This window comes from Lepidochelys olivacea (genome assembly GCF_965140295.1).
Source record: "Lepidochelys olivacea isolate rLepOli2 genome assembly, chromosome: 6".
NCBI classification, from domain to species: Eukaryota; Metazoa; Chordata; order Testudines; family Cheloniidae; genus Lepidochelys; species Lepidochelys olivacea.
The window spans coordinates 6776848-6803651 of record NC_140416.1 but is presented as its reverse complement, the minus strand read 5'-3'; the positions used below and the strand labels follow the sequence as shown (position 1 = coordinate 6803651).

General features: G+C 49.2%; 1 protein-coding gene across 1 annotated transcript in view; it reads right to left on the bottom strand.

Moving 5' to 3' along the window:
* Nucleotides 1-1764: 1764 nt before the first annotated feature.
* The window catches only part of LOC311522719 (uncharacterized protein), a gene marked incomplete at its 5' end in the record, with an annotated part of 82899 nt that continues 57859 nt past the window's right edge, over nt 1765-26804 (bottom strand). Inside the window, 3 exons of the mRNA XM_084632207.1 lie at nt 1765-3812; nt 6982-7098; nt 11983-12109. Coding sequence (XP_084488333.1) covers nt 2506-3812; nt 6982-7098; nt 11983-12109 — 1551 coding nt within the window. The 3' untranslated portion in view covers nt 1765-2505. The remainder of the gene's footprint in view (nt 3813-6981; nt 7099-11982; nt 12110-26804) is intronic.

Here is a 26804-nt window from a genome sequence, read left to right as displayed (position 1 = left end):
TGTGTGTGTGTGCAGGAGCTCCCATTTGGTGCTGGGGATGGGGGGGGGTGCTGGAGACAGGGCATGGGGTTTGGGGGTGCTAGGTATGTGTGGGGGGTGCAGGAGTCAGGGAGGGCTGGGGGTTTGTGAGGGGGGTGCAAGAGTTAGGGCTGGGGTCGTGGGGGTGCTCCCAGCCCCCTGCCCTGAGCGGCTCACGGCAGAGGGCTGGGGGGGGGTATGTGTAGGGGGAGTGTGGGGGCCCCACCCTGTCCCAATTCCACCCCTTTCCCTAAGGCCCCTCCCCCACCTCTTCTCCGCCTGCTCCCCGAGCGTGCTGCAGCCCTACTCCTTCCCCTCCTTCCCAGAGCGACCTGAGGGCCAGCAAACAGCTGTTTGGCAGCAGGGGAAGCATTGGGAGGGTGGGGGAAGGGAAGAGGGAGAGGGAGGGGCAGGAACATGGCATGCTCTGGGGAGGAGGCGGGGAGGAGGGAGCTTGGCTGCTGGTGGGTGTGGAGCCTGCAGCAGGAGCCAGGAGGACCAAGCTTCCGCCCCCACAACTGCCCAGCCCTAGGGTACCCTGTTGTTGGGGGGCCCTGTGCCAGGGCACCCTCTGTTTCACTGCAAATCCGTCTCTGATGGAAAGTCTCTTTCCACTCCTGGGTGGCTCCTTGGAGAGTAGTTCATCCCAGAGACATATACAGGGATTTGACTCATTTGCGTAGTCTGTGGGCATGGCTAACATGAGTGAACAGCTGAGGAAAGAACACGAACAGCTCTACGCACCTCTGTGCCAGGGCTTGACACTTCCCTACACGTCAATGATTACATGTGTGACGTCACTTCACATGCGATACTCACGGAGGAATTCTGCACCACTGCGCAAGCACAAACTTCATGTGCCCCACAAGTTATTTTTCACCCCAGAATAATTGATTTTGATGGAGCAGCGCTGCAATTACACCTTTCCCCCCCTGGGGGCTGCTGTGACACCAGAAGAGAGGGCAGCTGGCTTACAGCTGGAGCAGCCAGCCACAGAGGGAGGGGGTCAGAGGATACTTCACAGTTCTCTGCCCATGGGCTCAGGTGTGGAGGCAAGGAGTATGGGGGAGATGGACAGAATGGGGCATACAGGGGTCCCTGGGCGGGGTGAGGGGGGGTCACAGGAGCTAGTGAGGTAACACTGAGGTAGGAGCAGAATGCAAGTGGGGGCGCAGGGACACATGGGAGTAAAAGAGGGGGCAGGGATACACGGGGGTGTGGGGAGGCAGGGACACACAGGGACAGCGGGCAGGTGTGCATGAATCAATGGGAGAGGCCAAGGGTGAGCCAGGGTTCCATACGGGAGGATTCCCCAGTCTCTATCAATCACTCTTCCCCTCTCCCAACAAATCCCCCTCTTCCATACTTCCCCCACCCACCCCCAACAACTCTCAAAATTCACTCCAGGCTCCTTCCCAGCAATTACTTCCCTCTCCCTCAGCTTCTCCATTACTCCTGGCTCCCCCAAGCCTTTGCACTGCTTCTGAGGGGTGCAGGAAATACATTTTGATAGTGTAGTTTAAATGAATTAATACTCAAAGTTCTGTGTTAAAGGGCCTAGTAAGGAATCTATTTGTGAAAAATCACTTCCTGAATCTTTTTTGTCATCTGTTGTTTGTACTGTTGCAAACATAGTTGCTGATAGGTAGTTTGAAATAAATTACCAAAATAATTGACACTAGTGTGATTATATTGTGTTATGTTTACAAATAAAATATGCAAAATTTTAAAATATGGTGTGCAGAATTTATTTATTTTTTTTTTTTGGCATAGAATTCCCCAAGGAGTAATGCAAAACTCTTTCTGTGCACCTGCCAGTCACACGGTTCATCAGGTCTCATGGTCAGTCAGGCCTTAGATCAGACATCAATCTATGCTGAGAAAGGACAGCAAATCCCAGCTCCAGATGTCACCTAAGAGTCACCCCTTGGCTAAAACAGAGGGAGCTGTGGGGGGAAGTTCCTGATTCAGTCCCATCTAGATGGAGGGAGGGGGAATTGTCCTGGCTGCCTCACAGCTATATGTGTTGTGGGGAGTTTGACAGGGAGACCCCTGGCTGGATCCCACCTAGATGCAGGGGGCCCCTAATGGAGTAGGTTGTGACCATCTACTCTAAAATCCCCCCACTTCTCTGCTCTTCCCCACGCTGCTTAGTCAAGTCCCCTTCCCTGCCCCACACAGTCTCTGCTGGGCATCATGGGGACAGGACCACGCCCTGGTCTGATTCTGCTGGCACTGTGCCAGGCCCGCCAGCTGCCAGAAGCCCCTTTGGCCCTGGTGGTGGCAGAAGGGCGAGTCAACTGGTGAGTCAACTGGTGCCAGGTGAGGTTGCCCAAGTGAGCAAAGAATTTGCGACAGTCAGCACACCTGGACAGCCGCTCCCCGCTGTGAATGCGTTGGTGTATTCTCAGGTATTAGCTCTGTGCAAAGTGCTTTCTGCAGACAGTGCATTGGAATGGCCGTTCCCCGGTGTGCACTGGTGCTGGGTCAGCTTGTTGGCATCGTTGAACTTCTTACCACAGTTGGCACAGCGGTGCAGCTGCTCCCCAGTGTGCGCGGGTGTGTGCGCTGATGTTTGGTCAGTGCACTGGCATTGGTAAAGCTTTTGCTGCAATCGTCGCAGCGGTACGGCCGCTCCCCGGTGTGCGTGCGCTGGTGTATTCTCAGGTGTGCGATCTGTGCATAGCCCTTTCCGCAGTCCGTGCAGCGGTACGGCCGTTCCCCTGTGTGCGCGCGCTGGTGTATTCTCAGCTTTGAGCTCTCTGCAAAGCTCTTGCCGCAGTCAGCGCAGTGGTGCGGCCGCTCCCCGGTGTGCGTTCGCTGGTGCATTCTCAGGGTTGAGCTCTGTGCAAAGTCCTTGCCGCAGTCGGTGCAGTGATGCGGCCGCTCCCCGGTGTGCAGACGCTGGTGTATTCTCAGCGTTGAGCTTGTCGCAAAGCTCCTCCCACAGTCGGTGCAGCAGTACGGCCGCTCCCCGGTGTGGGTGCGCTGGTGTGTTCTCAGGTGTGCGATCTGTGCATAGCCCTTTCCGCAGTCAGCGCAGCGGTACGGCCGCTCCCCGGTGTGTGCGCGCCGGTGTGTTCTCAGCTTTGAGCTCTCTGCAAAGCTCCTGCCACAATCAGCGCAGCGATGCGGCCGCTCCCCGCTGTGTGCGCGCTGGTGTCTTCTCAGGTGTGCAAGCTGCGCAAAGCCCTTGCCACAGTCAGCACAGCAATACGGCCGCTCCCCAGTGTGCGTGAGCTGGTGTCTGCTCAGATTTGAGCTCGATGCAAAGCCCTTGCCGCACTCAGCGCAGCGGTGCGGCCGCTCCCCGGTGTGCGTGTGCTGGTGTGATCTCAGATCCGAGACCTGTGCAAAGCCCTTGCCACACTCAGCACAGCGATACGGCCGCTCCCCAGTGTGCGTGCGCTGATGTACTCTCAGCTTTGAGCTGTGTGCAAAACTCTTGTTACAATCAGCACAGCGATGCGGCTGCTCCCTGATGTGCATGCGCTGATTCTGGGTCAGTGTGCTGGCGTTGCTGAGCCTCTGACCAGAGTTGGCGCAGCAATACGGCTGCTCCCCAGTGGGCATGCGCTGCTGCTGGGTCAGTGCGGAGGGGTTGCTGAACCTCTTGCCGCAGTCGATGCAGCGGTGGGGACACCGGCCCGTGGGGAGTCTCTGGCTGAGGCTACCCAGGAGATGAACTGTATCCAGCATACTGATCCCCGTGTGGACTGTGGGATCCTGCTCTCTTTCTGTGCTCTCCCCGCATTCAGACTGTCCCCTCATTTCTCCCGGGATCCCGTGCGCTGCTGGAGAGAGCAGAGGCCATTCTGGTGTTAGCTCATCATTAGGGATGCAGGTTTGCCAAGGAAGGAAAAATGTCACGGATGGAACAATTTCCCCATTTCCAGGTGACGGTTTTTGGGATTTGCACCTCTGCCTGCAATGGCAGTTCCTCTCCCACAAGGCTGGACCCAACACCTTGCTCCAGATATTGAGACCTGGCCTGCGGGGTTACAGTGCCACTCAGATTTGCCCCACACCCCAGTCATGATGGTAGGGGAAAGGACCAAACTTCAGTGAATGGCATTGCCACCCACATCCACTCCAGCCCACCCCAACTGTTAGGATACAGATACGCAGGCCTGCCTGTAAAGGCCTAGACTTTAAGAATTTAGGTCTATGTTTATCATTTAGCTAGTTATAGAGGTATAAAAGAAAGAATCTGTGTAATGGTCTTCTCTCACAAAAAACTTCAAAAACAGACTCCAACGAGAGACACTGAATTGGAATTAATTTGCAAACTAGACACCATTAAATTAGGCTTGAATAAAGACTGGGAGTGGATTGGTCATTACACAAACTAACACTATTTCCCCATGCTTATTTTCCCCCCTACTGTCACTCACACCTTCTTGTCAACTGTTGGAAATGGGCCATCCGGATTATCACAACAAAAGGTTTTTTTCTCCTGCTGACAATAGCTCACCTTAATTGATCACTCTGGTTATAGAGTGTATGGCAACACCCAGTGTTTCATGTTCTCTGTGTGTATATGTATCTTCCTACTGTATTTTCCACTGCATGCATCCGATGAAGTGGGTTTTAGCCCGTGAAAGCTTATGCTCAAATACATTTGTTAGTCTCTAAGATGCCACAAGTCCTCCTTGTTCTTTTTTCTCTCACTGTGACAGTCTGAGGCCCTGTTCTTAAGCTAAGGCCTTTGGCTACGCAGCAGAGGCAGCCATAAGCTGGGAAGCGACCAGTCACACCCTCACATTCCAAACTAGTCACATTGAAATAAGGTGCTATTGGGCTGTTAGGGATTATTAGCACAGGATTGTATTCCTTTCACCACCTGAGAAAGATGGTTAAAGAAAATTTAGTTTGATAGCATCCTGTCTGGCAAGAAATCACTTCTCAATGGTTGTGAAACCCTCATTTCTGTATGTTTTATCTTTAGGGCCCCACTTTTCTATTGTTAATCTGTCTGGTTCTTTAATTCTTTCTGTCTGCCGTATAATTAATTTTGCTAGGTGTAAGTTAATTAGGGTAGTGACATATAATTGGTTAGAAAATTATGTTACAATATGTTCGGATTGGTTAGATAGATTTCAGTAAAATGATTGGTTAAGGTATAGCTGAGAATATTACTATATAAATTAGGGGCAAAGAGGAAGTAAATTGGGATTCGAAAATAAGGAAGAAGGAACTTCTATTGAAGCTTGCTGGAAGTTCACCCCAGTAAACATCGAATTGTTTGCACCTTCGGACATTGTTGTTCTCTGTTCATGCAAGAAGGACCAGGGAAGTGAGAGGGTGAAGGAATAAGCTCTCTAACACCAACCATTCTGTCCCGGGCTAGGATTAGGCAGTGCTGCGGGGAGCATGCTTCTTTGGGTGGCAAGTGCCTCTGGGCAGGGCGAGGAGGGGGGTAGCTTTTATTAAAAATCTTCAAGCAGTCACAGTAAATTTTGTGACCTGTGACTTTAACTAAATGTATTCAAACTGCTCCGTAATTTTTGAGACAAAATGCTGTGAAAATCTGCGGCCTGACTCATGTTGGTTCTATCCTATGTTGTTTGTGCAGTGCCTAGCACCTGCTCCCATGTGTGCCATGCGCCTCTTGGGTCTTGTTTTATGCGTAAACTGCCCAGGATCCAGGCAGTGCCCTGACCCAGGACTAGGGCCCCTCGGTGCTCATGCAGTTGAAACAGGGTCCATGGTTTGTTTTCAAACTGATTTTGGTTTCATTTCAAACAGAGGTTTTTATTTACACGGTGCTGGTTCTTCACTTTCTCCTGTTTTATAGCACGAGGCCTGTTCCTCAGTGTTTGTGCTGTTTTAACAAGACTGGTTTCAATATAGTTCAGTTGAAGGGCTACAATCCCCTCCTGTGGACGCAGGTAGCTGCTTAGCACAACGTAGCTTATTCCTCGGCTTGACGTTTGTTTAATTCTTTGTGCAAAACTAAATCTAAACTAAAATACTTAAGAAGGGTGGGAATTTTTTTTTCGGGGGGGTGAGGGAAGGGGATTGAGGGGATGCCAAGTTACTCAGGGTTTGTGTGAGGTAACCTCAAAAAACATTTTTTGTCTTGTTTTACAACCTGATCCATGGCACTGCTGAGCTGGAAGGGGTGAATGACTGCTACCCGGCAGGCCTTTGAGCTACAGACAGTCACAGACCCCGTTCAGGCTGAGGACTGTGCTAAGCATGGACACTGAAGCAATGTAAGTGACAATGATTTTGTGCCACTGAGAGAGCAGGAGGAGAGGGGATGTGACAAAGGTCATTCCACCCCCCTCCCTCACACCCTGCCCATACACCAGGGTACTCCAAGTTGTGCCACTCAGGACGATTTCCTCTGGACCCCACGTGCGTCCGCGCCCCCAGCAGCAGCTGCCTGGAACCCGGGGCAGTTTTAGAGCATTACAGTGAAGCACTACAAGAGCCGGAGAGCTGCTCTACAAAATGGCGTCCTCCACCTAGGCATGACCTCGCACTCTTCCTACGTGATTGATCCTGTCTTGAGACAAACTGGAGAGCGTCTAGAGGAAGGCAATGAAAATGATCAGGGGGCTGGAGCACATGACTTACGAGGAGAGGCTGAGGGGACTGGGCTTGTTTATTCTGCAGAAGAGAAGAGTGAGGGGGATTTGATAGCAGCTTTCAACTACCTGAAGTGGGGTTCCAGAGAGGATGGAGCTCGGCTGTTCTCAGTGGTGGCAGATGACAGAACAAGGAGCAATGGTCTCAAGTTGCAGTGGGGGAGGTCTAGGTTGGATATTAGGAAACACTATTTCACTAGGAGGGTGGTGAAGCACTGGAATGGGTTACCTAGGGAGGTGGTAAAATCTCCATCCGTAGAGGTTTTTAAGGCCCGGCTTGACAAAGTTGGTTTAGTTGGTGTCGGTCCTGCTGTGAGCAGGGGATTGAACTAGATGACCTCCTGAGGTCTCTTCCAATCTGACTCACCTGGGGAGGGGCTCTCAGGCCCGGAGCTTTCCCTGGAGTCCTCGGCATCCCGGATCCAGAGCTCTGCCTCCCCTACCTCGATCCGGTGGATTAAGTCCGGTGTGGAACCTGAAGAGCCTGTTTGGGGGGGAAAGAATCAGTTTTATTACTGAAGCATTGGGGGCAGTGACTCAGTGATACGTTGGTGCAGCCCAGCACAACAAGGCCCCGATCTCGATCAGCGTATGGTTGTGCAGCACCTAGCACAACGGAACACTGCTCTCGGTCGCTGCTTCAGACGAAAGTGCAAGAGATCCCAGGCAGGAGAATAATGAAATAAACCTTCCCTAGAAGAAACAACAAGGAGTCCTGTGGCACCTTAAAGATTAACACATTTATTTGGGCATAAGCATAGTAACGTAACACACCCATCTTTGCATGTGTGTATATATATAGCTGCCCACTTAAGTTTCCACTTCGTGCATCTGATGAAATGGTTCCAGCCCACAATAGCTCATGCCCAAATAAATGTGTTAGTCTTTAAGTTGCCACAGGACTTCTCGTTGTTTTTGCTGAAACAGACTAACACAGCTACCCCACTGAAACTTCCTTAGAAGAGATTTCTTCCCGTCTCCCACCAGGCAAGTTCAGTTTGTACTCTGAAGCAGCAATGTCTATGATCCTTCTCCATATTTTGGGGGGGCTGAGTCATGGCAGGTGTCGACATGTGGTGCCATTACACAGACCTATCAATTCTTTTGCTAAGGATGCAGCATTGTTCAACTGTAAGGTTGTTAAATTTACTACGCTGTTCATTCTTTTGGAGAAGATGGGGAGCTGTTACAAGAAACAGGAGAGTTTTCTCCCTGCCTTATTTGTCTAACTAGAGTCAGTTCTTAAGGAAGAGTTGCTGCTCTCAGTGGCTGGGCTGGGATTCCTGGAAAAGGTTGTTGCACACGTGCTGTTTGCTACCACCGCTGTGTCAGGACTGAGGTACGTAATAAACAAGTTACGCAGAGATTAGCCCCAGGCTCTGTAGTCCTGAGTTGTCCTTCAACAGGAAGCCGGCCTGAAACGGGCTGATATTTACCACCATTTCGCTGCTGGGTAGCACATGGCAGCAGAGACCTTGAAGGAACCCGACATTTCACAGCTGTGACTAAGACGAAGCCCGTTTTTCAACTTAAAGGGCTCTTAAAATTGATTTCTTTACTCCACCCCCGACAAGGGGATTAGCACTGAAATTGGCCTTGCGGGGTCGAATTTGGGGTACTGTGGACGTAATTAGATGGTATTGGCCTCCGGGAGCTATCCCAGAGTGCTCCGTTGTGACCGCTCTGGACAGCACTCTCAACTCAGATGCACTGGCCAGGTAGACAGGAAAAGGCCCGCGAACTTTTGAATTTCAATTTCCTGTTTGGCCAGCGTGGCAAGCTGCAGGTGAGTGCAGAGCTCATCAGCAGAGGTTACCATGATGGAGTCCCAGAATTGCAAAAGAGCTCCAGCATGGACCGAACGGGAGGTACGGGATCTGATTGCTGTGTGGGGAGAGGAATCCATGCTATCAGAACTACGTTCCAGTTTTCGAAATACCAAAACATTTGTCAAAATCTCCCAGGGCATGAAGGATAGAGGCCATAACAGGGATGCGAAGCAGTGCCGCGTGAAACTTAAGGAGCTGAGGCAAGCCTACCAGAAAACCAGAGAGGCGAATGGCCACTCCGGGTCAGAGCCCCAAACATGCCGCTTCTATGATAAGCTGCATGCCATTTTAGGGGGTTCAGCCACCACTACCCCAGCCATGTTGTTTGACTCCTTCAATGGAGATGGAGGCAACAAGGAAGCAGGTTTTGGGGATGAGGAAGATGATAATGATGATGATGTTGTAGATAGCTCACAACAAGCAAGCAGAGAAACCGGTTTTCCTGACAGCCAGGAACTGTTTCTCAGCCTGGACCTGGAGCCAGTACCCCCGAACCCACCCAAGGCTGCCTCCTGGAACCGCCAGGCAGAGAAGGACCTCTGGTGAGTGTACCTTTTAAAAGAGTATACATGGTTTAAAAGCAAGCATGTGAAAGGATTACTTTGCCCTGGCATTCGCGGCTCTCCTGGATGTACTCCCAAAGCCTTTGCAAAAGGTTTCTGGGGAGGGCAGCCTTATTCCGTCCACCATGGTAGGACACTTTACCACACCAGGCCAGTAGCACGTACTTGGGAATCATTGTAGAACAAAGCATTGCAGTGTATGTTTGCTGGCGTTCAAATAACATCCGTTCTTTATCTCTCTGTGTTATCCTCAGGAGAGTGAAATCATTCATGGTCACCTGGTTGAGATAGGGTGCTTTTCTTAAGTGAACATTCAGAGGTGCCCGTTCCTGCTGGGCTGTTTGCCTTTGGCTGAACAGAAATGTTCCCTGCTCTTAGCCACGGGGAGGAGCTAGCCACGTGGTGGGGGGAGGCAAAATGCGACCTTGGAACGAAAGCACATGTACTATGTATGTAATATTAATAGCAAGGTTTACTGTGAAAGAGTGTACCCATTGTTCTATAAAATGTGTCTTTTTAAATACCACTGTCCCTTTTTTTTCCCTCCACCAGCTGCATGTATTTCAAGGATCACAGGATCTTCTCCTTCCCAGAGGCTAGTGAAGATTAGAACGTGAAAAAAAACGCACTCGCAATGAAATGTTCCCTGAGCTCATGCTGTCCTCCTACACTGACAGAGCACAGACGAATGCGTGGAGGCAGACGATGTCAGAGTGCAGGAAAGCACAAAATGACCGGGAGGAGAGGTGGCGGGCTGAAGAGAGGGCTGAAGCTGAAAGGTGGCGGCAGCATGATAAGAGGAGGCAGAATTCAATGCTGAGGCTGCTGGAGGATCAAACTAATATGCTCCAGCATATGGTTGAGCTGCCGGACAGGCAGCTGGAGCACAGACCGCCGCTATAGCTCCTGTGTAACCAACCACCCTCCTCCCCAAGTTCCATAGCCTCCTCACCCAGACGCCCAAAAACGCGGTGTGGGGGCCTCCAGCCACGCAGCCACTCCACCCCAGAGGATTGCCCAAGCAACAGAAGGCTGGCATTCAATAAGTTTTAAACTTTTAAAGTGCTGTGTGGCCTTGTCCTTCCCACCTCCACCACCCCTCCCGCTGCTTCTCTCCTCCACCACCCCTCCCGGGCTACCTTGGCAGATATGAATAAAGAATGCATGAATGTGAAGCAACAATGACTTTATTGCCTCTGCAAGTGGTGATCAAAGGGAGGAGGGGAGGGTGGTTAGCTTACAGGGACGTAGAGTGAACCAAGGGTTGGGGGGGTTTCATCAAGGAGAAACAAACAGAACTTTCACACCATAGCCTGGCCAGTCATGAAACTGGTTTTCAAAGCTTCCCTGATGCACACCGTGCCCTCCTGTGCTCTTCTAACCGCCCTGGTGTCTGGCCGCGCTTAACCAGCGGCCAGGAGATTTGCCTCAACCTCCCACCCCGCCATAAACATCTCCCCCTTACTCTCACAGATATTGTAGAGCGCACAGCAAGCAGTAATAACAGTGGGAATATTGGTTTCGCTGAGGTCTAACCGAGTCAGTAAACTGCACCAGCACACTTTTAAACGTCCAAATCCACATTCTGCACTTGCTCAGCCTGTAGTTGAACAACTCCTGACTACTGTCCAGGCTGCCTGTGTACGGCTTCATGAGCCATGGCATTAAGGGGTAGGCTGGGTCCCCAAGGATAACTATAGGCATTTCAACATCCCCAACAGTTATTTTCTGGTCTGGGAAGCAAGTCCCTTCCTGCAGCTTTTGAAACAGACCAGAGTTCCTGAAGGTGCAAGCATCATGTACCTTTCCTGGCCATCCCACGTTGATGTTGGTGGAATGTCCCTTGTGATCCACCAGTGCTTGCAGCACTATTGAAAGATACCCCTTGCGGTTTATGTACTCGGCGGCTTGGTGCTCCGGTGCCAAGATAGGGATATGGGTTCCGTCTATGGCCCCACCACACTTAGGGAATCCCATTGCAGCAAAGCCATCCACTATGACCTGCACATTTCCCAGGGTCACTACCCTTGATATCAGCAGATCTTTGATTATGTTGTCTACTTGCATCACAGCAACCCGCACAGTAGATTTGCCCACTCCAAAATTGATTCCCAGCTGACCGGTAGCTGTCTGGCGTTGCAAGCTTCCACAGGGTTATTGCCACTCGCTTCTCAACTGTGAGCGCTGCTCTCATCTTGGTATTCTTGAGCCTCAGGGCAGGGGAAAGCAAGTCACAAAGTTCCATGAAAGTGCCCTTACGCATGTGAAAGTTTCGCAGCCACTGGGAATCGTCCCAGATCTGCAACACTATGCGGTCCCACGAGTCTGTGCTTGTTTCCCGGGCCCAGAATCGGCGTTCCACGGCATGAACCTGCCCCATTAGCACCACGATGCCCACATTGTCAGGGCCCGTGCTTTGAGAGAAGTCTGTGTCCATGTCCTCATCACCGCGCTGACGTCGCCTACTCGCCCAGTTTCACTATGCCAGGTTCTGGTGCTGCATATACTGCTGCATAATGCGTGTGGTGTTTAATGTGCTCCTAATTGCCAAAGTGATCTGAGTGGGCTCCATGCTTGCCGTGGTATGGTGTCTGCACAGGTAACTCAGGAAAAAAGGCGCAAAATGATTGTCTGCCGTTGCTTTCATGGAGAGAAGGAGGGCCTGACGACATGTACCCAGAACCATCCGCGACAATGTTTTTTGCCCCATCAGGCACTGGGATCTCAATACAGAATTCCAATGGGCAGCGGAGACTACGGGAACTGTGGGATACCTCCCCACAGTGCAACACTCCGGAAGTCGACTCTAGCCTCGGTACTGTGGAAACACTCCGCCAAGTTAATGCACTTAGAGCATTTGTGTGGGGACACACACAATCAACTATATAAAAACGATGTCTAAAAAAACAACTTCTATATATTCGACCTAATTTCATAGCGTAGATATACCCTAAATGAAGGGAAATTGGTCCTTACCCAAGGAAACGAGGGCCCGGTAATTCCTCAGCATCTGGTCCCGGTAGAGCTGCTTCTCTGGCCGGGATAAGAGCTCCCATTCCTCCCGGGTGAAATACAGAGCCACCTCCTCAAACGCCACCCGCAGCTGCTGGCACAAGCGTTACACACTCAGCACCCTCCGCGCCAGCCCCAGCCCGGGCTCTCCGCAGGGGACGCGGGTTCGAGGGCAGCGGCTCCCGGGGAACCCCCAGCCCAGCAGCTGTGACCCAGGGAGACCCCCCCGCACAGCCCCCCGGGGACTCGGGCCCCGCTGGCCGGCGACAGGAGTCGCCCTCGGCTCCCCACGGGGCTCTGGGGCGGGGCGCTGGGAGGGGCCCGAATCCCAGGGCAGGGACCAGGCTCCTCCCCCGGCCGGAGTCCCCGCCTCCGCCCCAGGCCTGGGCTCGGCCCCGCTCCCGCCCCCGCCCCCGGCTCGGCCGCCTCGGGGCTCCTCGGCCCGGCTCCGCGTGTCCGCCCGGCCCGGGGCCCCCAGCGCCGCTCCCCGGCCCCAGCGCTCCGGCTGCGGCAGCCCCCAGCCCCGGGGTCACTAGCGCGGGAGGGACCCGGTCCCGGCCCCAGCCGGGACCAGCCAGTGCCCGGCCGGGGAGTCCCCGCCCCGCGTCCTACCTGCCCCGGCCCCGCTGCAGCCATCGCCGGGCTCGGCTCCGGCCCCGGCCGCTTCCTCCGCCCGGGCAGCGACCTCCCGCCCCGCGGCTGGTGCCTCGCTCCCCAGCGACCTGGGGCTGCAGCTGGGACCCGCCCTGCCCGGCTAGGACCCAGGTGTCCCGGCTGGCCCCGCCCCCCTCGCTGGGCGCTGTGGGACGCGCAGTCTCCAGCTGTGATTTGCTGCCCGCCCGCCCTGGCTGCAAGGGCCCGGCGCCTGCGCCGCTAGCTCCAGCAGCCCGGGGAGACCCCAGCGTGGTCGTGGGGAGCTGGGAGCGGGGCCCCGCTGTGCCGTGGGGAGCTGGCTGCGGGGGGCTGGGAGCCCGGGCTCCTGGGTCCTCTCCCGGCTCTGGGAGGGGGGCGGGGACTAGTGGGTACAAGAGGGCCCCGGCCAGGCTGTGCAGCGTGGGAGTGTCGCAGTAACACATGGGTCGGGCTGTGTCGTGTGTGTTGCTCGGCTGTGCGGTGTTGGTGCGTGTGTCACAGGAGATCACACCCCAGGCTGTGTGTGGTGGGTGTGTGAGCAGCGCTCGCCCTGTGTCTGTGCGCGATACAGGCAAGGGGCGGGACTGGAGCAGTTTGTATTGGGGGGCTGCTGAGAGCCAGTGAACCAAACCGTGACCCCTGTATGTATTGGAAACCACTTCAAACCAGGGGGTGTCATAGCACCCCTAATTCTAGCCCCTGTGGTTCCCGGAGCTCTCACATGGCTGTAGTGTGTGTGTTTCCGGAGCTCACGCCCATGTCCCTGCCCAGCACCATGGGGAGGGCAGCTGCCCCATACAGATGCTGTGTGTGACACAGCCCCAGCCAGAGGAGGCGCTACAGAGCCCAGCCTTGACCACTACCACTGACCCTGTTGCCCCTAACCCCAGCACCCCCTAACCTCTGTGAGCCCAAGGCCAGCACCATCCCTGGCTGGTGGAGAAGAGGATGCTGGTCCGTGGGGTAGTGTCTCTCCCATTCTTATACTTTCTCCACTGGACCTGTCCTCTGTCCCACAGGCCAGCATTATCGAGCAGTGCCGGAGCAAGAGCGTGCCCAAAGCATCCACTGTGATGGCCATCAAGGGAGGGGTACGTAGCTGGGTCCTACCAGCCCAGCTCAGGGTACAGAGGGGCTCATGGACTGCAGCCTTGCTCATTCTCTGGGCCAGGACAGGCCATGTGGAGGAGCTTCAGAGCCTTGAATGAGGGAGCGAGGCTGGGCTTGTGGCTACGGGGCTGGGCTGGGCTACAGGACTCCTGGTTTCTATTGCTAGCTCTGCCACTTGCTCCCTCTGTGACCTTGGGCAAATCACTTAGGTCAGTGGTTCTCAACCAGGAGTATCCTTGGGGGTACGCAGAAGTCTTCCAGGGGGTACACCATCTCATCTACATAGAGGCCTACTTTTACAACAGGCTACATAGAGAGCACTTGCAAAGTCAGTACAAACTAAACTTTCATACTGACAATGACTTGTTTATACCACTCTATATGCTATACACTGGAATATAAGTGCAATTTATAGTGCAGTTGGTTTAGTTTATAATTATATGACAAAAATGAGGAAGTCAGCATTTTCTCAGTACTTGTGTGCTGGGACATTTTTGTATTTTTATGTCTGATTTTCTAAGCATATCGTTTTTAAGTGAGGTGAAACTTGGGCATACGCAAGAGAAATCAGAGTGCTGAAAGGGGTACAGTACTCTGGGAAGGTTGAGAGCCTCTGACTTCGGTCATAGGAAGTAGGGACACTGGATCAGACCAGAGGCCTGTCCACTCCAGTGTCCTGTTTCCAGCATCAGAGGCTGCAGAGGAGGTGTAAGAACCCTGCAGTAACAGATTTGTGAATAATCATCCTGTGCTAGGTCTGATCTTGGTCTGTAATAGTTACAGTCAGCTCAAGTCTTGGAGCAGGCAAGTATCCCTTAATATCCCTGCCAGTGGTTGTATGCATTAACTATTCCAGCTTTGGAAGTTCTTGTGGTCCATAGAAATATCCAGTCCTTCTTTGAATCTTGCTAAGTTTTTGCCCTTTGTAACATCCTGTGGCAGTGAGTTCCACCGGATAATCATCCATTGTGTGAAAAAGTATTTCCTATCATCAGCTTTGAATTTCCCACCTTATACATCACTGAACATCCTCTACGTCTTGTGTTATGAATAGAGATGATTGGGAAATACAGTGTCCATCCTGTGGGAAATTCTGACACTTCTGAATTTTTAGTGGAAAGAAAATTTAAGAAAAGTGTGGGAGTAACTTAATTTATGGAAATGAGCTGGTGTACATTATTCCCTTTAAAGGAATAACTAATTTAGTATTTCTGGACTATCCGGGAGAGGGTTGGACGTGACAGAACATACATTTCTGAGGGAAAATCTGGGATTGGGAGTATGTTGGGGTCACTCTGCAATAATCCGGGCTGGAGAGAAAAGCAAGGTGTGGCTGGCTGACTGTAGAAGGAAGCTCAGGGCAGTTCAGGAAGAGGGGGTTAGCAGAGGGACTCGGGGAGCCCACGGGAAGCTGGACAGGCCAGGGGAGATCATGAAACAATACCTCCTCCCACCCCACTGTCCTGCTGGTAATAGCTTATCTAAAGTGATCATCAAGTTGGGCCATTTCCAGCACAAATGCAGGTTTTCTCACCCTCCACCCCCCCTACACACAAACTCACTCTCCTGCTGGTAGTAGCCCATCCAAAGTGACAACTCTCTTCACAATGTGCATGATAATCAAGGTGGGCCATTTCCTGCACAAATCCAGGTTCTCAGAAACTTCCTGAAAAAGCACAAGATCAAATCCGCACAGACACTCCCCTGGAATCCCGACCTGGGATATTCTATCTATTACCCAAGATCCATAAACCTGGAAATCCTGGGCGCCCCATCATCTCAGGCATTGGCACCGTGACAGCAGGATTGTCTGGCTATGTAGACTCCCTCCTCAGGCCCTACGCTACCAGCACTCCCAGCTACCTTCGAGACACCACTGACTTCCTGAGGAAACTTCAATCCATCGGTGATCTTCCTGATAACACCATCCTAGCCACTATGGATGTAGAAGCCCTCTACACCAACATTCCACACAAAGATGGACTACAAGCTGTCAAGAACACTATCCCCGATAATGTCACGGCTAACCTGGTGGCTGAACTTTGTGACTTTGTCCTTACCCATAACTATTTTACATTTGGGGACAATGTATACCTTCAGATCAGCGGCACTGCTATGGGTACCCGCATGGCCCCACAGTATGCCAACATTTTTATGGCTGATTTAGAACAAAGCTTCCTCAGCTCTCGTCCCCTAAAGCCCCTACTCTACTTGCGCTATATTGATGACATCTTCATCATCTGGACCCATGGAAAAGAAGCCCTTGAGGAATTCCACCATGATTTCAATAATTTCCATCCCACCATCAACCTCAGCCTGGTCCAGTCCACACAAGAGATCCACTTCCTGGACACTACAGTGCTAATAAACAATGGTCACATAAACACCACCCTATACCGGAAACCTACTGACCGCTATTCCTACCTACATGCCTCTAGCTTTCACCCTGACCACACCACACGATCCATCGTCTACAGCCAAGCTCTGTGATACAACCGCATTTGCTCCAACCCCTCAGACAGAGACAAACACCTACAAGATCTCTGTCAAGCTTTCTTACAACTACAATACCCACCTGCAGAAGTGAAGAAACAGATTGATAGAGCCAGAAGAGTTCCCAGAAGTTACCTACTACAGGACAGGCCTAACAAAGAAAATAACAGAACGCCACTAGCCGTCACCTTCAGCCCCCAACTAAAACCCCTCCAACGCATTATTAAGGATCTACAACCTATCCTGAAGGATGACCCAACACTCTCACAAATCTTGGGAGACAGGCCAGTCCTTGCCTACAGACAGCCCCGCAACCTGAAGCAAATACTCACCAACAACCACATACCACACAACAGAACCACTAACCCAGGAACTTATCCTTGCAGCAAAGCCCGTTGCCAAATGTGCCCACATATCTATTCAGGGAACACCATCACAGGGCCTAATAACATCAGCCACACTATCAGAGGCTCGTTCACCTGCACATCCACCAATGTGATATATGCCATCATGTGCCAGCAATGCCCCTCTGCCATTTACATTGGTCAAACTGGACAGTCTCTACGTAAAAGAATAAATGGACACAAATCAGATGTCAAGAATTATAACATTCATAAACCAGTCGGAGAACACTTCAATCTCTCTGGTCACGCAATCACAGACATGAAGGTCGCTATCTTAAAACAAAAAAACTTCAAATCCAGACTCCAGCGAGAAACTGCTGAATTGGAATTCATTTGCAAATTGGACACTATTAATTTAGGCTTAAATAGAGACTGGGAGTGGCTAAGTCATTATGCAAGGTAGCCTATTTCCCCTTGTTTTTTCCTACCCCCCCGCCCCAGATGTTCTGGTTAAGCTTGGATTTAAACTTGGAGAGTGGTCAGTTTGGATGAGCTATTGCCAGCAGGAGAGTGAGTTTGTGTGTGTGTGTGTGTGTGTCCCCCGGGGGGGGAGAAAGGGGGGGTGAGAGAGCCTGGATTTGTGCTGGACATGGCCCACCTTCATTACCATGCACATTTTAGGGAGAGTGGTCACTTTGGATGAGCTATTACCAGCAGGAGAGTGAGTTTGTGTGTGTATGGGGGTGGGGTGGGGGTGAGAAAACCTGGATTTGTGCTGGAAATGGCCCACCTTGATTATCATGCACATTGTAGAGAGAGTGGTCATTTTGGATGAGCTTTTACCAGCAGGAGAGTGAGTTTGTGTGTGTGGTTTTTGGAGGGGGGTGAGGGGGTGAGAGAACCTGGATTTGTGCAGGAAATGGCCCACCTTGATTATCATGCACATTGTGAAGAGAGTTGTCACTTTGGATGGGCTATTACCAGCAGGAGAGTGAGTTTGTGTGTAGCGGGGTGGAGGGTGAGAAAACCTGGATTTGTTCTGGAAATGGCCCAACTTGATGATCACTTTAGATAAGCTATTACCAGCAGGACAGTGGGGTGGGAGGAGGTATTGTTTCATGATCTCTGTGTGTATATAATATCTGCTGCAGTTTCCACGGTATGCATCCGATGAAGTGAGCTGTAGCTCAGGAAAGCTCATGCTCAAATAAATTGGTTAGTCTCTAAGGTGCCACAAGTCCTCCTTTTCTTTTCACTTCTTTGTTTTTAAGAGTTTTACTCACTCCGCAGGTGTGTCTGGTAAACACACTTCAGTCATGATTTCAGCTTATGTTCATAATTGTATATACAAAGTTGCTGCATACATTTCACCATGACAATACTGGCCAGCAAGATATTGGTTTGGAAATTATACCTTATAAGGCATATTTTGTACAAAGATTATTCTAGTAGTGTGTAGGGTGTGTATAGTGGTGTATTCCATCACAGCAACCTCTTACAACTTTGGAAAACTCCAGTATCCCTGTATAAAACATTTTGTGCTGTCCCAGCTGGTGTCAGAGCTGTGAGGTCATGCATTGAACATTTAAAGGCACAGATCTGGTTAGTAATCTACATCGACAAGCTACGTTCCATGGGCTGTCTGCTGTGTGCTCATCTGTCCAGCTGTGCATGACTCCACGCTCTTTCCATCAGCACCCATAGCTGTCTGCAGAAATGTCCATCTGGAAGTTAGAACAGAGTCTCTATGGAAAGTTTCTTCCCACATCTGGATGGCCCTGTCCTTGGATAATAGTTCATCACAGTCACATACAGTGGTTTGACTCATTTGTGTGTTCCGTGCTACAGATGCCAGGTGTCCTATTTTCAACTGCAAAGTCTAGTCAAAAGGGGACCAGTACAGCATCTTGTCAGATGTACTGAACACATACCAAAAGTCTGGTTGCTGTGGGAGGGGGGGAGGTAGGTGGGAGAGGGTCATCAATCTGTGCCAGCCTCTGCTCCTATCTGCAACTCGTGGGCAGACAGTCTCTGCGTCAGGGGCTGTAGCTCCCATCCTCGAAGGAGAGGGGGCCCAGCTTTGGAGATGGGGAAGTTCGAGAGGACTGAGCGACGAGAAATGCAGTGGGGGGGAGAGGAGTGAGTTGGGGGGCCGTGGGAAGAGATGGAGAAGGGGCGGAGCATCAAGGGAAGAGGCAGAGCAGGGGGCAGGGCCTCAGGGGGAATAGGTGGGGCAGGGTTGCAATGCTCCTGCTGTATTGTCCTGTTTTCAGAAATTAGAAAGTTAGCAACAGGTTTCAGAGTGGTAGCCGTGTTAGTCTGTATCAGCAAAAAGAACGAGGAGGACTTGTGGCACCTTAGAGACGAACAAATTGATTTGGGCATAAGCTTTCGTGGACTAAAACCCACTTCATCGGATGCATGCAGTGGAAAATACAGTAGGAAGATAGATATACACAGAGAACATGAAGCAATTGTTGTTGCCATACCCACTATAACGCTGGGATGTTGGTATGTATGTTAGCAACCTTATCCACAGCCAACAGGGGAGAACAGTTAATGAAAGAACACTAACAGCTCTACACACCTCTGTACCAGGGCTTGATTATTCCCTACGCTTCAATGATAATATCGGTACTGTCGCTTCCCATGCGATACTCACGAAGGAATTCCGTGCTACTGCGCAAGTGCAGAATTCATGCGCCCCATGGTTTTTCCCATTGCAGAATAATTTATTTTGACGGGGAAGCCCTGTAATTGCACCTTTTCCCCACAAGGAGCTGCTGGGACACCAGAACAGAGAGCTGCTGGCTTAGGGCTGGAGCAGCCAGTCACAGGGAAGGAGGGGGTTAGGGGCTGCTTTCTTCGCAGCCCCCTAGCTGTGGGCCGAGGTCTGAAGGCAATGGATGGGGGAGGGGGATGGACAGAATGGGGCACCCAGGGCTGCTGGTGGGGTCAGAGGAGCTAGGGGGGTGACACTGAGCTAGAGGCTGAATGCAAGGGGGGGGTGTGAGGTAAGATTCTGCTGACTGCTTTTTTGAAGCCACTGCCCTTCAGCCTGCCCTTTCTAGACGTTAAGATTTTGCTGACGGCTTTTTACAGGGGTTAAAAAGGGGAAAGGGGGCAAATCGGAGGAGGCGGGTGGTCAGGGTCCGAGTAGGGGGCGAAAATCAGCTGGTCTGGGGGGTCAAGCAGCTGGAGGCAGGGTTAGGAGAGGGACTGAGGGGCAAAATTGGGGGAGGGGAAGAAGGAGCCAGGGTTAAGCCCAGAGGTGAGGCGCTGCCAGAGGGCAAAACCCCGGCACAGGCAGGAGCAGAGGGGGTAACAGTTACCTTGGTGGACTGAGACACCAGTGTTTGCAAAAATGGGGGGGAGGGGGGGGGCAGAGGGGCTTTTTTATTTCCTCTCTCACAAACAGCACCTCTCAGCATGGGCTTCCCAGGGCTGGGTTCTTAAAGGCACAGGCATCCCACTGCCTCCTCACCGTAGCTCTCTTTGTCTGATGTAACCGACTGAGGTGCTGCAGGAGACTTAATTCAGTGAAATATTTTACATATACCCCCCTCAGAAACAAAGAATCCCTAATCAGTGTATCTGACTGCATAGAGTCTCCTAGCAGTTCACCAGTTTGTCTTCTCTGCTGCTGGGATTCCCTGAATTACTCTTAGGATTTCATCATTTAGCTTTGTTATTGTGCAGATGCATGTTATTGTGCTATTTAATTTATATTTTAACAGCAAATACTCATTGAAAATATATATAAATAAGTTCATGCTAGTAGTTTTAGGAATGACAGCTGTGTTTCTAGTGTTGCCCTTGCTGTTTTTTACTGTGATTTCTAATTTGAAATTTTTAATTCTAACTTTTTTTCCCTTATTTTTAGAGCAGAAGATTTATTCTGTTGGGTCATCTGAGTTCCCGTCTCACTAAATTTATGGACTGGTCTCAAAACTTTGTTTTCATTCAATCTACCAACGGTGATTGCATTTTGCAACTGTTATTTTGCCTCTCAATCCAGCCCTTAGTGTTCTTCCGCATGCCACTGCTTGTGTGTACAACTGGATTCTCAAATATTCAATAAAGGCCGATTACTATCTCCTATAACATCTTTCTCAAAGGCAAAAATATATTGTAATTTTTGCTGAACATTAGAACTGCCATAGTGGGTCAGACAAATAGTCCGTCTAGTCCCTTATCCTGTCTTCTGACAGCGGCCAGTGCTAGGTGCTTCTAAGGGATGAACAGACCAGGCAATCACTGAGTGAACCATCCCATTGTCTACTCCCAGCATCTGGCCGTCAGAGGACGGTTTAGGGACACGCAGAGCATGGAGCTGCATCCCTGATTATTTTGGCTAATAGCTAATGCACCTATCCTGAGGGACTGATCTAATTCTTTGTTGACCCCATTCATAGTTTTGGCCTTCAAAACATAATGAACACACATCTACAACCCCAGGATACCTTGACAACCACAAGAATTCTAAAAACACGAGTTATACACCCTGAAGTCAAGATATTTTAATAAATAAATGATATTTTGTTCTTATGCACCTCTTTGTTCCTGAGCCTTTAGGGTGCAGTATGGTCAGTTCCCAAAGCTGGAGCCTAAACACCTGAATGAATCTTAGTCTACCCTCATACTTTTCCTGGGCTTATTAAGAATATGAAATAAGAGAAATCTAAAGTATGACTTCAACCAATTCCCTTGCATACAGGTCAGTTGGCCCTTTGAATGGGTGGGAATTTATTTAATACGGCCATAACTGGCAACAAAGGAGGGATACCAGTATATCCTGACAGCCACAGACTATCTTACAAGATGGGTTGAAGCATTTCCACTTCGAAATACGTTGGCATCTGAGGTGCCAAAAAAAATGTATGAAATTATACAGCAACTTGGATGTCCACAGTGAATTGTGACAAATTTCAGTTACCAATCACCTGACGCGTCAGGTGATTAGGCTGAGGCCACAGGATCGTTAAGGGAGGAGATGACGGAACATACCAAGTGTCTAAGTTTTAAAGCTTTATTAATAAAATAACAGTGAAGAGTGGAGGGCGTACCCTACGTTACTCAGAGGAAGGAAGGAAGCATTAGTGCCCCAAGCCCTAACCCACTTTCATACTCACAGACAAACTACCTGAGGCTGGCCAAGCCTGGGTGTAACTTAAGAAGAAGAAGGGTGGACAGGAGTGCTGTCCTGGGCCCAGGTCGTCCAGGGTTCGCTGTAAATCTCCAAATTGCTTCAGCTCTCAGGAGGGTTTTTAAGTCCTGGGTTTCTTTGGGGTTGTTCTGTTCCGTGACCTCTGCTTTTGGTGCTTTTTGTACCAGTCCAAACTGGCTTTCTGTGGTCCCCTCTGCTTTCCCAAAACACACCAGCTAGACTTTGTTTTTCTCCGTGTTGGTCTTCGCTGTTTTGCTTGTTTTGGGCTGCCTCTACAGGTCTGTTTAATTGGATCCTCCGTTCTCACTGTGACCTCCTTAACGTTTCCAGAACATATGCGAAGCTCCGCTTTTCTCCCCCTGTTGTCTCGCCTGTGTTTTTAATCTCTGCAGCCTTGGTTCAGTTCACTTTTTCTTTATCTCATGGCTGGCTGGGGCTGGGTGAGATAACACACAGTTGTAGACTTTTTCTCACTGAACACCGTGGCCTTGGACTGGGGCCAGCATCTTATTTTCAGACTGAGCTAGCTGAAGCGTTGAGGTAACCCGTTCTCTGCTCTCTTCCTCCTTCCCCTTTTGGCCTCTCACAGCCTGCAAAGAAATCTTCCATTCCACACTCACACCTTTGACCCTTCCCAAAATACTCTGCGATACTTGAAACAGTGTTAGCACTATACAAGGCTAATTAGCCTCCCCCCAGGGACCCCCGGAGGGAGGGGGCCATTGGGTTGTGACAGTGACAGGTCGTGGGCCAGAATTCAATGATGGGGTAAATACTTTTTTCTAAGGTTGTTTTTGACTATGTCTTCAACCACACTTTCAGATCACAGAGAGCTGACAGTGAACATGGGCTTCATTGCCCTGGTGAGTTTTTCTTCATGGGCATTTTTGCTGACAAGTTTCTATGAACTCCCACTCAACTCTGGTAAGGATTACGGCTGGTCACCCCATCAGGGTTGCTATAACATTTTATTCTTTGGTCTCTTTTTACCCACCAAACCTGTCCAAAGGAAAGTTTATGGCCTAACTTTTTTTCTTTCAGTTTAACCTAGACATTTACAAAAAATTGGGACTACAGTGTAGTTTCACCAGCCCATACCACCCACGAACCACTGGATTGGCTGAAAACACAAACAAATCCATCAAAAGGTCATTTTGCGGCTGGGAAAATTACAGTATTAATAGCAAGGAGAATGCACTATGACAGAAGGTACAAACTGCTTCAAAATTTTAGTACATTGCAAGTCCACTTATCTTTTAGTTCAAGAAAAAGTAATCGTACCAATAAACTAGGATGGCCTCTTTACGCCTTTTGGATTGCGTACAATTTCTCTCCCCTCTCCCCCACCAAAGAATCCATCATGATTTGTTATAGAGCATTGCGGAAGTTGGTTGATGACACTAGGAATAATTGGGACGAATTTCTTGGTGACATTTTATTTTCTTTGTGATCAAAACCAAACACAACCACCAAAATGTCACCCTTTCGATTACTGTATGGCTTTGAAGCAACATTCCCAGACCAAGTCTCAGAAAATTACATGGTCGGTGTCTTTAAGAACCATCAGCTTTCAGGTGCATATGTTATTCTGTGATTGTTCATTTTACACACACAACTCCTTCTCCATTTGTTTACAAAGCCAACAGATTTTGAGGAACTTGAGGAACAATTCTACAACGAGTACACCAGAAATATGGAATCTAGACGTGCTGCTGACATTGAACTTGCTCTTACTAATATTTCTAAAGCTCATTAAAAGCAACAGATACAGTATGCCAAACTAAGACTCATAAACATGGGAAAACAACATTCGCGGTTGGGGAGAGTGTCATGTTACTGAATGCAAGAAGGAAAACAAGAAAGGGAGGGCCACTGCAACCTTCCTACTGTGGACCATACAAAGCCACTGCTGTAGAGGGTAAAAGAGTTAAATTAGAAACCATCTCAGAAAAACTTTTAGGATCTATGTACAGTATCTCCCACTGAAAACTATTTAAAGAGCCTCCAACATTAGCTGCTGAAAACAGATTGCAGGAAAACATGGAATTGGAGACTGCTGTGGATGACACTATGAAAAAAGTCACCTCAGAAGAGATAGGCGAAATGGGAAGTGATGTATCTTACAAGCCTCACAACAGTCAAGTGATAAAGGTGGAGGTCACAGACAGGGATGAAGAGGAGTGTTTTTTGGCAGAAATTGCAAGCAGTGATCCAATCCAAACTATGACCCCCCCCCCCAAAAAAAAAAAAAAAGGAAAATTATTTGCAAACAAGTTAATTTTGGGGAGTAATTGACAGTAATGAATAGATCAAGATTTCTATTTACAGTTTTGGTCACAATGTAACCATCATTTGACAACATTTTATTGATTTTTTTTCAGAGACCATGGAGGACTACTGCTTATACTGCAATTATGTGACTTGCAAAAAAAATAAAAATAAAATGAAGATGGCATGATGGTAAGAAACACAAAATGGGGTATGAGAGACATTCACCATATCTCCAATAAGATACTACCCCAGGAGCTTGCTGGAATCTACGCTCCCTTTGATCAGAAACCTTTCTCAGTCAAGACAACAGGACAAGTGCATCGCTGCCTGGGCCTACCTGTTGAGTTGATGAACTGTAATGGTCAGAGATCGCACCATCTGAAACCAGCATAGAAGTGTACTGAAGGCGAACCCTAAGGAAATTAAGATTTTAAATTATCCTCCACATGTCCCGTGTCCCACTACAATGAATTCGGGCAGGGTCGTTTGGAAGCTGAACACTCTACGCTTCCCTCCCACACCACTGTCAAGTTTTAGCAAATTAGGATCAGCAACTGCTAATGTTAGCAATTCACTACCTCTCCCTACTACAGGTAGCAAATTCATACAAGTAGCAGTTTCACACAGCCTACAGCATAAGAAACTGCTCTCCATAGGAATTAGCTACATCAGCCAGTTTTTAGCAAAGCAGGACCTGTCGCTGCTTCAGGTAGAAAATTCCTACGGAGAGCAGTTTCTTACACTGTAGGCTGTGTGAAACTGCTCTTTGCCGTAATTAGCAGTTTTTAACAAATTAGGACAAGTCAGCAAATAAGAACAACCTTATGTTCTTGGTGGTGATGGGGGACTTCAACTACCCAGACATCTGTTGGGAAAATAACACAGCAGGGCACAGATTATCCAACAAGTTTTTGGAATGTATTAGAGACAATGTTTTATTTCAGAAGGCTGAGAAAGCTACTAGGGGACAGGCTGTTCTAGATTTGATTTTGACAAATAGGGAGGAACTGGTTGAGAATTTGAAAGTGGAGGGCAGCTTGAGTGAAGGTGATCATGAAATGATAGAGTTCATGATTCTAGGGAATGATAGGAGGGAGAACAGCACAATAAAGACAATGGATTTCAAGAAGGCAGATTTTAGCAAACTCAGGGAGTTGGAAGATAAGATCCCATGGGAAGCAAGTCTAAAGGGAAAAGCAATTGAAGACTACTGACAGTTTTTCAAAGAGACATTATAAGGGCACAAGAGCAAGGTATACCACTGTGTAGGAAAGATAGAAAGTATGGCAAGAGACCATCCAGGAGATCTTCAATGATCTAAAAATCAAAAGAGTCCTACAAAAAGTGGAAATTAGGTCAAATTACAAAGGATTAATATAAACAAATAACACAAGTATGTAGGAACAAAATTAGAAAGGCCAAGTCACAAAACGAGATCAAACTAGCTAGAGACATAAAGGGTAACAAGAAAACATTCTGCAAATACATTAGAAGCAAGAGGAAGACCAAGGACAGGGTAGGCCCGTTACTCAATGGGGGGATAAACAATAACAGAAAATGTGGAAATGGCAGAGGTGCTTAATGACTTCGTTTCTGTTTTCTCCAAGCAGGTTGGTGGCGACTGGACGCCTAACATAGTGAATGCTAGTGAAAATGAGGTAGGACTAGAGGCAAAAATGGGAGAAAAACAAGTTAAAAATTACTTAGACAAATCAGATGTCTTCAAGTCATCAAGGCCTGATGAACTGTGACCTAGAATACTCAAGGAGCTGACTGAGGAGATATCTGAGCCATTAGCGATTACCTTTGAAAAGTAAAGGAAGACGGGAGAGATTCCAGAAGACTGGAAAAGGGCAAATATAGTGCCCATCTATAAAAAGGGAAATAACGACAACCTGTGGAATTACAGACCAGTCAACTTAACTTGTGTACCTGGAAAGATAATGAAGCAAATAATTAAGTAATCAATTTGCAAACATCTAGAAGATAATAAGGTGATAAATAACCATCAGCATGGATTTGTCAAGAACACGTAGTGTCAAACCAACCTGCTAGCTTTCTTTGACAGGGTAACAAGCCTTGTGGACATGGGGAAGTGGTCAACATGGTCTATCTTGCTGTTAGTAAAGTTTTTGATACTGTCTCTCATGACCTTCTCATAAACAAACTAGGGAAATACAACCTAGATAGAGCTACAATAAGGTGGGTGCAAAACTGGTTGGAAAACAGTTCCCAGAGAGTAGTTACCAGTGGTTCACAGTCACGCTGAAAGGGCATAACGAGTGAGGTTCTGCAGGGATCACTTCTGGATATGTTTCTATTCAAAATCTTAATCAATGATTTAGATAATGCCATAGAGAGTACACTTATAAAGTTTGCAGATGATACCAAGCTGGGAGGGGTTGCAAATACTTGGGAGGATAGGATGAAAATTCAAAATGATCTGGACAAACTGGAGAAATAGTCTGAAGTAAATAGGATGCAATTCAGAAAGGACAAATGCAAAGTACTCCACTTAGGAAGGGACAATCAGCTGCACACGTACAAAATAGAAAATGTTTCAGAGTAGCAGCCGTGTTCGTCTGTATCCGCAAAAAGAACAGGAGGACTTGTGGCACCTTCGAGACTAACCAATTTATTTGAGCATGAGCTTTCTTTGTTAGCCTCGAAGGTGCCACAAGTCCTCCTTTTCTTTTTGAAAACAGGAAATGATTTCCGAGGGAGGAGTACTGCGGAAAGGGACCTAGGGGTCACAGCACACTACCAGC